Source organism: Stegostoma tigrinum, chromosome 11, assembly GCF_030684315.1.
Source record: "Stegostoma tigrinum isolate sSteTig4 chromosome 11, sSteTig4.hap1, whole genome shotgun sequence".
In the NCBI taxonomy this organism is placed as follows: Eukaryota; Metazoa; Chordata; class Chondrichthyes; order Orectolobiformes; family Stegostomatidae; genus Stegostoma; species Stegostoma tigrinum.
In genome coordinates this window covers 8,329,401-8,346,032 of record NC_081364.1, presented here as the reverse complement: position 1 = coordinate 8,346,032, position 16,632 = coordinate 8,329,401, and the positions used below count along the sequence as shown (strand labels likewise).

At 45.1% G+C, this 16,632-nt stretch overlaps 1 protein-coding gene across 1 annotated transcript in view; it reads left to right on the top strand.

Annotated features, from left to right (window-relative positions):
* col7a1 (collagen, type VII, alpha 1) overlaps positions 1–16,632 on the top strand; it is a 443,464-nt gene that overhangs the window by 138,538 nt on the left and 288,294 nt on the right. The window contains exons 20-26 of the mRNA XM_059649672.1: positions 1,451–1,594; positions 3,642–3,764; positions 7,419–7,562; positions 9,994–10,125; positions 11,497–11,643; positions 14,040–14,171; positions 15,616–15,762. Of these exons, the coding sequence (XP_059505655.1) occupies positions 1,451–1,594; positions 3,642–3,764; positions 7,419–7,562; positions 9,994–10,125; positions 11,497–11,643; positions 14,040–14,171; positions 15,616–15,762 (969 nt within the window). The remainder of the gene's footprint in view (positions 1–1,450; positions 1,595–3,641; positions 3,765–7,418; positions 7,563–9,993; positions 10,126–11,496; positions 11,644–14,039; positions 14,172–15,615; positions 15,763–16,632) is intronic.

The window sequence follows — 16,632 nt, the reverse complement described above, 5'->3', positions numbered from 1 at the left end:
GGGTGAAAGATATAGGACGGATGTCAGAGGTAGTTTCTTTACTCAGAGAGTAGTAAGGGAATGGAATGCTTTGCTTGCAACAGTAGTAGATTCGCCAACTTCGGGTACATTTAAGTCGTCATTGGACAAGCATATGGACGTACATGGAATAGTGTAGGTTAGATGGGCTTGAGATCGGTATGACAGGTCGGCACAACATCGAGGGCCGAAGGGCCTGTACTGTGCTGTAATGTTCTATGTAATGTTCTATGTTCTAATAAAGTACACAGTGCTCTCAGCTTTATTAATAGGGGCATAGAGTACAAGAGCAAGGAGGTGATGTTGAACTTGTATAAGACACTTGTTAGCCCTCAGCTGGAACATTGTGTACAGTTTTGGGCACCTTATAGGAAAAATGTGGGCACACGTTGGAGAGAGAGAGTGCAGAAGTGGTTTACAATAATGGTTGCAGGGATGGGAAACTTCAGTGATGAGGTTAGATTGGAGAGGATGAAGCTGTTCCTCTTGGAGAGGAGAAGGTTCAGAGGAGATTTGACAGAGGTTTTCAAAATTGTGAGGGGCCTGGAGAGAGTAGATAGAGAGAAACTATTCTTCCTCCTAAAAGGATAAAGAACCAGAGAGCACGGAAGTAAAATGATTTGCAAAAGGAGTGAAAGTGATGTGAGAAACATCTTCTTTCACTGAATGTGTGGTTCTGGTCTGGAATGCACTGCTTGGAAATACAGCAGAGGCAGTTTGAAAGGAAACAACATACAAAGGAATGGGGAAAGCCCATCTGGTTCAGTGGTGTCCTTCGGGGAATGAAATCTGCCTTCCGTACCAGGTTTGAACTACACATGACTCCAGGACCACAATGATGGGGATGACTCTTATTCACTGTCTGAAATGGCCTAGTAAGGCATATGGTTCATGGGCCATTGGGGATGGACAACAAATTCTGGCCTTGCCCACAACAAAATGGTCAAGACAGAGATGCAGCAGACTCAGAGTAGGGAGAGCCTATCTTAAGAGAGTAACTTCTACAATGCAAGGTAGAGCCCAGGCCCTGAAGGCAGCAGAATCTATGGGAAAAGAATGACACAAGATCAAAGCTGTTGGAACAGTGTGCTCCATCGAGACAAGAGGCTTGGCTCAAATCAACTAAACCTTGAAATTCCTAGCCGAACCTCTACATCCCTCTGTCTCTTACTTTAAGTCACTCCTTAAAACTTGCTGTCCTTATATCATGTCATGTACCTCAGTGTCAGATGTTGAGTGAAAATGTCTATTTGAGATCTTGGGCCAGAAGATCCAGGTGGATTTGGGAGGTGCTGTGGGGGGAGTCTGTGTGAGTGCGCCTTGCAGGCCCCTTGCAGTACCAAACCTTGGGGCAGTTTCCCACGCCGTTACGAATATAGCTTGGCATTCCTGTATGCTCAGGTCTCCATCTTATTCTTTTTTTGTCCCTCAGGTGTCAAGGACAGTCAGATTCTGAGCAGAGATACCAGCGCTTTCGATATTGAGGGGCTGCAGCCCAACACTGTGTATGCAATTGACGTCTCGGGACTGGTTGGATCCAGAGAGGGAAACGTCATGACAGTGACTACGAAGACCAGTGAGTGGTGGCACAGAGACCTCAGCCTACATCACCATTGAGACGTCTCTGGCCCATTATTACTTTTCAGTGACTTTTATGAACCTTCAATTTAAATGATGCCCTTTTTAATTAGCTGATACATGGAATGTGGGCATTGCCAGCCAAGCTGACATTTATTGCCCATCCCTAATTGCCCTTGATATGGTGGTGGTGAGTTGCAGCCTTGAACTGCTGAAATCCATGCGCTGCATGTTGACCCACAATGGCCTTAGGGAGGGAATTCCAGGATCTTGACCCAGCAGCAATATAGTTCTAAGTCAGGTAGATGGGTGGCTTAGAGGGGAACTTGCAGGGGCTGGTGTCCGCATGTATCTATTGCCTTTGTCCTTCTAGATGAACGTGGTTGTGGATTTGGGAGGTGCTGTGGGAGGAGTCTGCGTGAGTGCCCCTTGCAGGCGGAACACACTATGAGTCAAAGGTGAAGAGAGTGAATATAGAAAGTGGTGGATGTGATGCTAATCAAGTGGGCTGCTTCGCCCAGGATGGTGCCATGTTTCTTGAGCGTTGTTGGGGCTGCACCCATCCAGTGGGTGTATTCCATCACACTCCTGACTTGTGCCATGTAGATGGTGGACAGGCTTTGGGGAGTCAGTTACAGTGTTCCTAGCCTCTGACTACTCTTGTAGCCACTGTATGTATGTAGCTCGTCTAGTTCTGTTTTTTCTCAATGGTAAACCCAGGATGTTGAATGTGAAAGATTAGTGATGACAGTTCATTGCATCTCGAGGAGTGTCACTTCTCATTTTGAGCACCCTGTGTCAGTAGGGAGAGTGTAGTCAGACTAGGGATCTTGGGCCAGAAGATCCAGGTTCAAGAAGTACCTGACCATAGACATGAATTGGAAGGGAATCGAGGGATACAGATCCTGTAAGTGAAGACAGTTTTAGTATGGAAGGGCAAAATGTGCTAGAAGCCAGAGCCAATACACGCAGAGCTGGGCAAACACAGCAGTTTGGACAGCATCCGAGGAGCAGGAGAGTCAACGTTTTGGGCTGCAACCCTTCACACTCCTAGCTGAAACATTGGCTTTCCTGCTCCTCTGAAGTTGTCTGGCCTGCTGTGCTTTTCCAACCTCACACCTATTGATGTATGGCATTATGTGTCTGATTAAAGACATCTAGAATGCAAGATCTGGGGTGCCGTTGTCACACAGGATGGTGTGAGCCGTTTTAATAATGGCTTTCAAAAGAGAACAGGATGGAAACATGAAAATAGAGAAAGAAAAATCGAAATTGTGGGAGTGGGACCAAACGGACAGTTTGAATCATAATGAGTAAGCAGGCCATTCAGCCCATTGAGTCCATACCAACTGTTTGAATAGCATCCCAGCCAAACCCACACCAGTACCCCGTCCCTATCCCTGTGACCCTGCATTTTCCATGGCTAATCCCTTGGACTGTGGGAGGGAACTGGAGCACCTGGGAGGAAAACCCACGCAGACACGGGGAGATTGTGAAAACTCCACACGGACAGTCGCCTGAGGCTGGAATCGAACCTGGGTCGCTGGCGCTGTGAGGCAGCACTGCCAGCTCAGTCGAAATTATAATGGGCCAAGTAACCATCTGTGCAGCGTACAATTCTAAAGGTGCCTGCACTTTGCTCCAGCAGTCTACAACAGCCTCAATCCCAGAAACACCTCTCCCAACTGATAAGGCTATGTCCTCTTTCTATTATCCTCAGCGGTCTCCCAGGGTGAGAATCTCAGGGGCATTAAGGATGTGTAATTCATGTCACCTTTACCAGCCACATGAAAACTGAACAGAGTTGACATAACACAACCAGCACTGGCCCTTACCTGTGGGAGCAGAAGCTGGCCCTCTCTTCCCTGTCAACAGGTGAGAGGCTCTTCCAAGGATAGGCTCCCCACCCTGGGGCTGACCTGGACGTTGCCTCGGGTCCGGTTGGGGGGAACGAAAAGGGAACTTAATCATGCTTCTGATTCCATGTAAAATTAGAAACTGTGTGACTCAATGACAAATATATTTCTGTGTCCTTTCACAAAAAGATCCCATTGTTGGCGATGTGACCAATGTGCGAGTGGCTGAGACTCGACGTAACATGCTGCGGATCACGTGGACCGGAGTAGGCACGGCAACTGCGTATAAAATCACATGGAAAAGCGCTGATGGTGAGCTTCCCTGGAATTTGACCATGCTCTGAAATGTACACTGGCTAGTGACGGGGGTGGGAGGGGGTTTGGGGGTGGGGTGGGCCCAGGGTCAGATCTTCGGCAGTCTTAAGCATTAGCAGAAAGGTCCTGTGCCCGGCCTAATCGTCCAAAGGACAGAAGTTCAAATCTTGCTCTCGCAGGTTGAGAATCTGAGTTCAGTTTGATGAAAAAAAGCTGAAAGTAAATCCCGTGAGGGGGTACTTTTCCCCGATTTAGAGAAAGGGAAATAATTGGGTAAGGTCAGCGTGGAGGGACATTCACCATATTAGCAATCTGGTTCTGGATGAGAAGGTCACAGGCCAGTGGTTAAAACCCTGATGGTCATCAATTAATGGTTTCTTGAGGGCCTCAGTTTACCTCCCTGGTGGCAGTATAGGATGATAAGTTAACAAGGTGTAGAGCGGGAGGAACACAGCAGGCCAGGCAGCATCAGAGGACCAGGAAGGCTGATGTTTCGGGTCTGGACGCTTCTTCAGAAATTTCTGAGCCTCCAACTGACCCAATCTGGGGTCAAATGGAGCGACAGATGATGGACCATGGAGTCGTCTCTGAAAGCCTTTGTCTCTGAACCACCCAGACACTTCTCTTCAAGAAGCACCGTGAGAAGAAGAGAAAAAATATGTACCTTCTTACTACTGGATCCCCCGAGAACTAGGTCACAACTTTTTCTTTCTCGCTCATTCTTGGGATGTGGGTGTCGCTGGCTGACCCAGCATTTATTGCCTGCCCCTAGTTGTCCCTTGAAAAGGTGGCGGTGAGCTTCCTTCTTGAACCGCTGCAGCCCTCCTCTTGAGGGTTGACCCTCAATGCCCTTAGGGTGGGAATTCCAGGAATTTGACCCAGCGACAGGGAAGGAACAGCGATATATTTCCAAGTCAGGATGGTGCGTGGTTTGGAGGGGAACTGATGCACTTTAGGATGTGGAAGCTGCTGGCCTTTGATTGGTATCTGATTGAGCGATACCATCTAGAGACCTGTGTTTTCAGTATCAAGAACAAAGTTGCTGGAAAAGCTCAGCAGGTCTTGGCAACATCTGTGGAGGAGAAAACAGAGTTAACGTTTCGGGTTTGCTGACCTTTCCTCAGAACTGTTCTGAGTCTAAAAATGAACAGATTAGTGGGCGATCTGGTGGGGGTGGCATTTCAGCTATCCCCTAAAGTGCCCACCTCCATGCTTTGATGAATGAGGGGAAATATCTACCCTTAGTGAGCACAGAGCTGTAGGATTGTTATAAACACCCAGCTAGTTCACTAATGGCCTGGCTGGGAGGATGTGAGAGGATCCTTACCTGGTCTGGCATAAATGTGCCTTCAATTCCATGCCAATGTGGTTAACTTTCTGGTACTCACCGAAGGTGGTCACTCAATGATTCATTAAGAATCATTTGGGGTAGCACGCTCAGTGCTTAGCACTGCAGCCTCACAGCACCAGGGACCCAGGTTCGATTCCACCCTCTGGTGACTGCCTGTGTGGAGTTTGCACACTCTCCCCAAGTCTGTGTAGGTTTGCTCCCATTTCCTCCCACAGTCCAAAAATGTGCAGGCTAGGTGGAAAATTGCCCATAGTGTTGAGGGGCGTGTAGATTAGGTGGGTTACAGGGGAATGGGTCTGGGTGGGATGCTGTGAGAGTTGGTGTGGACTTGCTGGGCTGAAGGGCCTGTTTCCACACTGTAGGGATGCAAAGATTCACCTTCTCAGGTTGATAGGCAATAAATATTGGCCCCATTAATGATGTCTAAGTAAATTGTAACAAAATCAACTGCATGGTGTTATGAATGCTGTTCAGGCTGGTCATATAGAACCCTTCCCATCTCTTACAACCTACCACATCAACCAAGCTGTTGGTCACCTGCCCTAATATCTCCTTACGAGCCTTGGCATCTAATATTATTTGAATACACTGCTGTGAAATGCTTTCTATAATGTTAAGGTTCTGATGGAGGCCAATAATTTTTAAATGGTAATTAAGTTCCCAGTGACCAGTGGAAAGAACTGAAAAATAAGGCTTCATGTTTTAAGACTTTTATTATTACAAACAATAGGGATCTTGACATTACAGAAGGCGTTTCACAGGAATGCATTTAAACATCAAACATGAATTAATAGGCAACTAATACATTTAATTAAATAATAGGTACTTCTGCATTAATTAGGTAAAACAATCAAACTATGTTTTACAATTCCTTTTGTCGTGTGCTGCACATCTGGCAGATATTTAGCATTGTGGGAACTGTTCTGAAGTCATTTCCATATCTTCAGTGGACTAATTTCTGCCTGTCACACAAAGTGGAAACTTTTAGCATGCTTCAAAAGAATTCCACTCAGATTAAATCTCTGGATACAGCTTTCACCAACGAGACCTACATCTCTGTCTCTCTGTCCCTTAAATCCCAAAGGGGCTGTGTGCTTTCTTCCTTTTGAACAGAAAAGGCACTCTAACCAGCATCCTGCTTGGTTGCTAATACAAAACAGCCTTCTCTACGTTTCTAGCGAGGCATCTTCTTAGTGTCACTGTTTCTGAAAAAAAAATGTTTCACTACATGTAACCTCACCGTACTTTTCTGTGTTTGCAAAATCTTCCTTTCTGCCCTGTTTTGGCACCATTACCCTTATTGCTTATGATTAGCTCTCTGCCTTAATTAATTTGGACAGTTTTCGATGACTTGTTGCTTTTGTCAGACCCTCGTCATGTGACTCAGATACCTACTCATGCTATCCCAGCCAATTGGTTTGTTTCTACTTTTAATTACTTGTAATTATCTCTCTGCCTTAATTAATTGGTTCATAGATCATCCATTTGCTTCTTATACAGCTGTTGACACTTCACTCACACTCATTATATTAATCCGTTAACACTGTCAGTTCCCTGACAAGGTTTGTTTTTCAGCCTGTCGACACTCTACTCCTACTGTTTGTACTTATCTGTTGACATTCTTAATTACCTGGAAATATCCTGCCATTATCTCTCTGCCTATATATTGTGTGCAATCCCCTCCACTTCACCTGATGAAAGAGCAGCGCTTCGAAAGCTTGTGATTTTAAATAAATCCGTTGGACTATAACCTGGAGTCGAGTAGCCATTCTTTTTCTGTGACACACTGTGCAAAAGTATTTTTTAATTTCTGGGTATTTCAGTAGATTTCTGTTTTACGTTTCTCCCCTTGGCCGCTGGATCACACGAACATGCCTCCAAGCATTTATTTATCATAATTCTACCCTCTGCCTTCTTTGAAAACCGAAAGAACTGTGGATGCTGTAAATCAGGAACAAAAACAAAGTTTGCTGGAAAAGCTCAGCAGATCTGGCAGCACCTGCGAAGAAAAAAAATCAGTTAACATTGAGGAAGGGTCACAGGACCCAAAATGTTAATTCTGTTCTTTTCCTTCACAGATTCTGCCAGACCTGCTGAGCCTTTCCAGCAACTTTGTTTTTGTCCCTTTTGGGAACTTCTGTTTCAGCTTAAGCTAAAGAGGACATTTAAAACATCTGTGAAGTTCAATGTTCCTGAGATTTGAGATATCATACTGTATTAAAAATATAACTTTTATATATATATATAATAAATACACACCATTGCTGCTTCTACAGTAAAGATTTTGTTCGTTAATTCAGGAGTTGAGGAGAGCAGCACGGTGAGTGGAGATGTCAAATCATTTAACATCCAGAAGTTAAAACCCAACACTGTGTATGCAGTCAGAATCACTCCAATAGTTGGAAATAGAGAAGGGATTCCTGCCACAATTATGACAAAGACTGGTGAGTACCTGGTAATGATTCTAAAACTGTCAATTGGTTTTGGGAACAGAGATGAAAAAAAAATACACGAAATATGATCCCTTCAAGGAAAGGGGCTGGATCAGGAAAAATAAGGGTAGAAGAATAAACACATGCCTTTTAAAATAAAAGTGACGGTGTTTCTTCAGAAGAAACTACAGTGAGCAGAGCACAGGGAAGAAAGGAAATGGTAGCTTTTGTTCCTAAGGGATTACTGTGTATGAGTAAAATGACCTTACCGTTGCTGGCACTGTCAGGGTGACATTGTTGTAGGGAACGTCGCTGGGTGTGGACTCCAGAACCTGTAGCTAATGTCCCTGGGGACCAGGGGTTCAAATCTCACCACGGTAGGTAGTGAAATCTGAATTTGGGTTGAAAAGCCTGGGGAGCCCCTATAAAATTTGTCTGATGATGATCATGCCTTAGTGATAGGGTCATTCAACACAGACACAGACATTTTGGCCCATATCCTAACAAACATTTGTTATTCTCATACTTATCTCAATGCCTTTTAAACGTTGTAACTGTACCCACATCCACCACTTCCTCTGGAAGTTCACTCCACACACAAACCACTCTGTGGGTGAACATAATTGCCCCTCATGTCTTCTTCAAATCTTCCTCCTCTCACCTTAAAAACATGTCCCCAGGTCTTGAAATCCCCCATCCTAGGAAAAAGATACCTGCCATTCATCTCATCCTGTACCTCTCATGATTTCATAAGCTTTTGTAAAGCCTCCCTTCCAGTTAAAAAAGTCCCAGCCCATCCAGCCTCTAACTCAAATCCTCCATTCCTGGCCAAATCCCGGTAAATCTTTTCCGAGCCCTCTTCAACTTGATTCAAGTCTTGATTATTGTTCAAAAACCCATCTAGTTCACTGATGTCCTCGAAGGAAGGAATAAAAATCGAAAGAACCGCGGATGCTGTAAATCAGGAAAAAAAACAGAAGTGGCTGGTAAACCTCAACAGGTCTGGCAGCATCTGTGATGAATAAAATCAGAGTTAACATTTCAGTTCCAGTACTGAGGAAGGGTCATCAGACCCAAAACGTTAATTCTGATTTTTTTTCTTCACAGATGCTGGCAGACCTGCTGAGCTTTTCCAGCAACTTCTGCTTTTGTTCCCAATCTGTCATCTGTACCAGGGTTGACCTAGATGTGACTTCAGACCTACAGCAGTATTGTTGCCCCTCAAGTGAATGTTAGGAATGGACAATAAATGTTGTCTTGGCCAGTGATGCCCATATCCCACGAAGGAATAAAAGCAAAATTTTGATGAGATCACACACTTGAAGTACGGCATGCCGTTTGGATCTCGAGGAATGCTGCGCAAAATGTGGGTTTTAAGCTGCAATTTTGAGGCAGTCAGCCCCCCAGGTTTCTGTGCTGCTTTTACCAAGTTATAACGGCTGTACAGTTGTCCTCCAACTGTGACAGCTCTCGCTGAGGCATCACTACAATTTTTAAGTCTTGAAATCACGCCACAATGGGAAAATGCTTGGAAAACTTTCCCCTAATTTGATGATAACAAACCCTTCTGGAATAATCTCTATGTTAACAAGTGAGGAGAAACTGAGGAACTTAATTCATTTTTCTTGAAGTTTGGATACTGAGGGGTTACCTTAGAGAGGTTTATAAAACCGTGAGGGACAGGGTGAATAGCCAAGGTCTTTTTCCCAGGCTAGGGGAGTCCAAAACTAGAGGAAGAGAGGGGAAAGAAATTAGAAAGGGACCTAAGGAGGAGCTTCTTCACATAAAGAGTGGTGCATATATGGAACAAGCTGCCTGAGGAAGTGGTAGATGTAGGTACAATTACAACATTTAAAAGACGTTTGGATGAGTACATGGATAGGACGGGTTTAGAGGGCTACAGACCAAATGCAGACAAATGGGACCAGTTCAGTTTAGGAATCCTGTGGGCATGGATGAGTTGAACTGAAGGTTCTGTTTCCATGCTTTATAACTCTTTGATTCTGTGACTCTAAGAGGTAATCTACCTAAAATGGCCAGGAAGTCTACAACAAGCTTTGAAGAAGATTCTGGCCTTTTAGGATTGAGTTGAGGAAAGGTTTCTTCACTTTAAGTCTTGTCAATCTGAGGAATTCTCTGCCCAAGAAGGATATGATGCTAAATCATTGAATATAGTTATGGCAGAGGTCGATAGTTAAGGGATTTGGGCATGGAATGGGAAGGTTGCGTTAGGCAGAAGATCAAACTTACTGAGTTACAGAAGAAATTCAATGGGCCTAATGGCCTAGTCAAGCTCCTACTTTTTATGTTATTATATCTGAAAGCCATTTTGAGTTTGATTATATGTCTTAGGACCATTTTGAACATCAATATGCTGTACTGTCTTCGATAGCAGCTTGATGTGCATGTGCATGCTTGTGGGTGACCTCTTCTGTTGTCACAGCCTCGAAAGAGGGCCAGGTAGCCGGCGTCAGTGATGTTCGAGTGCTCGAAGCCCGTAGTGATGTCCTGCGAGTGTCTTGGGTCGGGGTTCCCGAAGCCACGTCTTACCGCATCAGTTGGAAGCGCAGTGATGGTAGGTCCCTTTTTTTAAAGCAGGGAAGGACTTTCTATCAATGATCATGATCATGAAACTCATAGATCCTGTTAAAAACCCACCTGGGTACTTTAGGGAAAGAAATCTGCCATCTTCATCCAATCTGGCCTCCGTGTGACTCCAGACGCAGAGCAATGTGGTTGACTCTTAATCACCCTCTGAAGTAGCCCCATGTGCAACTCGAGAAAGTGACTCATCAACTTCTCAAAGGCAGTGGGGATGGACATTTATTGCTGAAATGCCAGTAATTTTCCTGTAAATGAATGTTAAAAAAGCACTCAAGTCCCAAATGACTGATGTAACCCAAAAGTTATTTTGTGAGCTGAAATATCTCACTTGGGAGAGCGTTAGACTGAAGATCTAAAGGTCCCTGGTCCAATCCTGGGTTTGGGCAAAATAAGTGCTTCCTGATTGCGACAGCCTTTGTTTGGTGGCATGGTTGCTCAATGTTTAGTACTGCTACTGCACAGTACCAGGGACCAAGGTTCAGTTCTGGCCTCAGGCAATGGTCTGTGTGGAGTTTGCGCATTCTCCCTGTGTCTGCGTGGGTTTCCTCTGGGCTCTTCCCCCAGTCCAATCCCAGGTGGGTTAGGTGGATTGGCTTTGGGAAATCGCCCCATAGTGCCCAGGGATATGTAGGCTAGGTGGTTTAGCCATGGGAAATGTAGAGTTGCTGGGTGTGAGTGGAATGCTCTTCAGAGGGCTGGTGCAGACTCAGTAGGCTGAATAGCCTTTTTCTGCACTGTAGGGATTCTATGGTAAAATAGCTCATTTGGGAGAGGGTTGGACTGAGGATCTAACGGGTTTGGCAGAATAAACTGCACCTGGGAAGGTGGGGGCCCTAGTCGTATTGTTGCCAGACTATGAATCCTGACCCTCAGGTAGTATTTTGGGGGCCTTGGTTTTGAAATCTGTCATGGCAGATGGTTGAATTTGAATTAAATTTGAGAGAAAAATCCTGAGTTAAGCCTTCAACGATGATCATGAAATGGTTGTTGATCGTCGGGACAAATCCATCTAGTCCACTAATGTCCTTTAGGGAGGGAAACAGCAGTCCTTACCTGGTCTGGCCTACACTTTACCCCAGGCCCACAACAATGTCAATGACTGTTTAATGGGCAATGAATGCTGGTCTAGCCAGCAACACCCACATTCTACAAATGAATTAAAAAAAGCTTGGGAAATCGTCAACACAATTTGGTGATAGTAACAACTGCCGATGCTGGAGTCTGAGGTAGCACACTGTGGAGCTGGAGCAACACTGCAGGCCACAGGAGCAGGAAAACTGACGTTTCGGGTCGGGACCCTTCTTCAGAACCGGGTCATTCATTGTTTTCTTTCAATCTGCAGGAGGACCTGAGATCACTAGAGTTGTACCCGGAGACGTAACGACATTTGATATTGCGGATTTGCAAGGCGGAGTTAACTACCTCGTGAAAGTTGTTGCGTTGATCAGGAACCGAGAAGGACAGCCTGTCACAATAACGGCAACCACCCGTAAGTCCATCACAGGGACAGACTGTTTTACTCAGCCTGACTGTTCTCTGTCACTGAGATAACAAAGTGTGGAGCTGGATGAACGCAGCAGGCCGAGCAGCGTCTCAGGAGCGCAAAAGCTGACGTTTCGGGCCTAGGCCCGTCTGGTTTTGTGGTATCGTCATTCAGCCAATGATCCATGTCCCTGCCCTGCTCTTTCATCTATATTCCGTTGCGTAAATAGTTATTTTTTGTCAGGAAATGCAACAGTTTCTTGCTGCAATAACCCAGCTTATTTGATTGAGGTGGAAAACTGAGGAGGACTGGGAATGGTATAAACATTGTAGGGGGTGGAGCTTGGTTTACTGAGCCTGGATGGTGGGTGACTAGGAAATGTTCTCAGAGGCAAATTACAAAATCCCAGAATTACAGAATTGTATCAGCGTAGATGGGAGCACCAGCTCTTCAAACAAATATCATTACCTCATGCTGATCTTCTGCCTTCTCCCCATACCCTTACACAGTACATTTCTGCAAATAATCATCCCTTGACTGTCTCGATTGAAGCTGCTGCCACCACATTTCTAAGGAGTGTAAAATACACCTTAACCATTCACTGAGTGAAAAGAAGTTCTTCCTCACATCACACTTGCTTCTTTCCCAAATTACTTTAAATCTATGCCCTCTCATTTTTGATCCTTTCATGAAACGGAACAGCTTCTCCCTGTCTACTCGTTCCAGACCACTCATGATTTTGAAAACCTCTATGAGATCTCCTCTCAGCCTTCTTCTCTCGAAAGAGAACAGATCTAACTTCTTCAATCTACCTTCAACACCGAAGTTTCTCAAAAACCCGGGACCATTCTTGTAAATTATCTTCACGTTCTGTCCAACGTAATCACATTTTTCCCAGAATCTGGCACCCAGTGCTAGACATGGGTGATTAGGTTACATTGTTTTTTAGTTAAGTCGTAAGAAGATAAATTTAGGATTCATATCAAACATCTCTACTTTACACAGAGTGGATGAGGTACAAACTGAGCAATGAAAGTCAAGTTCCAAAAATCTGTTCAGAAGCAATTTATTTATGCTAATGAACTACATGGAATTCCACAGGGTTTGGCCTTCAGACATCAACTGTTTATAATGTATGGAAACAGGGATAGAAACTACGATAGGTAAATTTGCAGATGACACCAGAAGGGATGGGAAAGTAAGTTGTAATAAAGAAGCAAGAAATTCACAAAAGAATATGGATTGGTTAGATGAATGAGCCAAAACTTGGCAGACGAAGTTTAACGTGCATAAAAATGAGGTTGTCCATTTTGGTCGGAGGAACAGAAAGGCAACTTATTATCTAAATGGAGAGAAACGGAGAGTGCTGCAGTGCAGAGCGATCTGGGTGTCCTACTGCATGAATCACAGAAAACGAGTATGCAGGGACAGTTGGTAATAAGGAAGGAAATGCAGTTTTGGCATTTATTGCTAAAGGAATAGAGTATAAAAATAGGAAAATGTTGCCTTGTCTGTGAACAAGACATTGGTGAGATGACACCTGTCCAACTGTGTACAATTTTCATTCCCTTTACTTGAGGAGCGATTTGGTGGCATTGGAAGCAGTTCAGAGGAGGCTCACTAAATTGATTCCAGAGCTGAGGGGCTTGTCTTATGTGAGAGATTGAGCAGTTTAGGCACATTCTTTCTGGAGTTTAGAAGAAAGAGAAGAGATCTAATTAATGTATACAGGATGTTAAAGGGGATTGAAAAACTAGACTTGGAAAGGACGTTTCCTCATGTGGGCTAATCTAGAGCGAAAGGTTACAGTTTTGTACAAGGAGTTACAGATTCAAAGCAGAGATGAGGAAAAGTTACTTCTTTCAAGAGGTCATGAATCTGTGGAATTCATTGCCCCAAAGTATGGTCGACATGAAGTAAATTTAAGGAGGAAATAGGTAGGTTTTTAATTAGAAATGAATTGAAGGGTTGTTGTGAGTGGTGGGAAAGTGGGATTGATGCAGAGATGAGATCAGCCATGATCGTATTAAATAGCAGGGCAGGCTCAAGAGGCTGAATGGCCTACTCCTGTTCCTAGTTCCTATGTTCTTGTGTTCTAACATGCGCTGAATAGCCTGTTAGTATTAGTATTATATACATATAATATGTATATAGTGATCCCATGATCTCATTCCTCGGATTTAACTCCAGGTCCTCTCCGTGCAAGTGGCATGAGGTAACTCTCCTTATTTCCCGATTTAAAACATGGGCCCTGTTTTCTACAGCACTGCAGCTAGTCCAACACCTTCAAATCTGCAGTCCTTCAGTGAGGCCATGTGTGAACATACCCATCCCACTTAACTGCTTCTCCATGGTGTACATATGTCAATGTTGACCAGTAGTTTTCTTCATCCCAACTACAGCTGCTGTTGAACGTCCTCTGGGAGCAGTTCAGGGTCTCCGCATCATCGGTTCAACGACCAAACGGATTCAGATCACTTGGAGTAGTGTGCCAGGAAGCTCTGGATACAGAATCCAATGGAGACTGGCAGAAGGTAAATCTTTTCATGCTTTTAATATTCTGCTCTGAAAGTCGCTTTCATAAAAAACAATCTGGTTCAGTCATGTCCTTTAGGGAAGGAAATATGCCATCCTTACCTGGTCTGGCCTACATGTGACTCCAGGCCCACAGCAATGCTTGTTGACTCTTAACTGCCCTCCAAAATGGGTGAGCAAGCGACTTAGTTCAAGGGCAAGTAAGGATGTACAACTGTGCTAGCCTGGCCAGTGATGCCCACATTCCCATGCAAGGTAAAGAAATCCTTAGAGACATTTTATTCTTCTGAAATACTCCTGGTTTTGAACAGATCGATCAATTCCCTCCCTTCATCTTAGAATCAATGAGTCATACAGTACAGAAGAAACCCTTCAACCCGTTAAATCTGCAGTGAAAAATTAACTCTGAATCTGCACTTGACCCAGTTTCTAGCACATAGCCACTAGCCTTGAATGTTATGACATTCCAAATGCTCATCCCAGCACATTTTAAAGGTTGTGAGGTTTCCTGCCTCAGTTACCCTCCCAAGCACAGCATTCCAGAATCCCCCCACCCTGTGGGTGAAAAAGCTGTTCCTCAAGTCCCCTTGAAATTTCCAGCCTTTCACCTTAAAATTATGCCACCATGTTAATGAACCTCTAACAAAGAACAACAAGTGTTTTCCGCCATGTCTATGCCCCTGGTAATCTTCTACAACCCGCTCTTCGTCTCCTCTCAGCCTTCCCTGCTCCAAAGTGAACAAACCAATTCTCCAGTCGCTCCATGTAACTACAGTCCTGCGAGCCTGACATCATTTCATTTGGCTACATCTCCCCTGCACCCTCTCTAAGGCCGTGACATCCTTACCAAGGTCTATGCCCTGTCGTAGCCACAATCTGACAACTAGAACCCCATCAATGTGTTGCAGACGTTAAATATAACTTCTTTGCTTGTAAAAAAACACACATGCAAATACGAACACACAATATGTTTCTGTCATTCACTCTTTCTCATACACACCCGTGCGCGCGCGTGCACACACACACACACTCGCTATATCTCTCTCTCTCTCTCACACACACACAAAAACACTCACTGTGTCTCTCTCTCTCACACACACACACTCACTATGTCTCTCTCTCACACACACACACACACACAAACACAAACACGCATAGACACACACACGCGCGCCGCACACACACACACACACACACACACACACACACACACGCACACACAGACACGCATAGACACACACACACAGACACACACACAAACACACAGACACACACACAAACACACACGCGTGCGCGCGCACACACACGCACACACACACTCTCACACACAAATACACACACACACTCACACTCACAGACACGCACACGTGACATTAGCTGCCTGCTGTATTTGTTTGAATCTAAAGTAGATGGTGTAATTAATGAACGAACCTCTGTGCACAGGTGGCCCGGAGACCACTCGGCTGGTTACGGCAAACACTGACACTTTTGACATCTTGAACCTGCAGCCAGGGATGAGCTACATCATTCAAATCTCCTCACTTTTCGGGAACCGTGAAGGGACCCCTACAACAATTACAGCTGCTACAGGTCCGATTTAATGTGTGGTTAGCTCAGTTGGTTGGAGGGGTGGTTTGTGCTGCAGAGCGATGCCAGCTGTGTTGGTTCAACTCCCTCAGGAGGCCAAGATTATTATGAAGTGGGTAACTCTGGCCTTCCCCTCTCTCCCTATTTATTCCAGAACCCTCTCCCCATCCCCCTCTCTGATGAAGGGTCTAGGCCCAAAACGTCAGCTTTTGTGCACCTGAGATGCTGCTTGGCCTGCTGTGTTCATCCAGCTCCACACTTTGTTATCTTGGATTCTCCAGCATCTGCAGTTCCCATTATCTCTGATACAATTTTAACCTCACTGCAAAGCCTCTTCCAGGGATGCCTAACCTGAAGAGGTTACCCTCCTCCCTCCGGACCAACCTCAGGGAATCTGTCTCCCACTGTAACTCTCTTGCAACCTCTTCAATGTGGACTTCACCAGCTTCAAAATCTCCCCTTCCCCCCACTGCATCCCAAAACCAGCCCAGCTCATCCCCTCCCCCCACTGCATCCCAAAACCAGCCCAGCCTGTCTCTGCCTCCCTAACCTGTTCTTCCTCTCACCCAACCCTTCCTCCCATCTCAAGCCGCACCTCCATTTCCTACCTACTAACCTCATCCCACCTCCTTGACCTGTCCGTCATCCCCGGACTGAACTATCCCCTCCCTACCTCCCCACCTATACTCTCCTCTCTACCTATCTTCTTTTCTCTTCATCTTCCCCCCTCTCCTTATTTATTCCAGAACCCTCTCGCCATCCGCCTCTCTGATGAAGGGTCTAGGCCTGAAATGTCAGCTTTTGTGCTCCTGAGATGTTGCTTGGCCTGCTGTGTTCATCCAGCTCCACGCTTTGTTATCTTAAACTTAATTC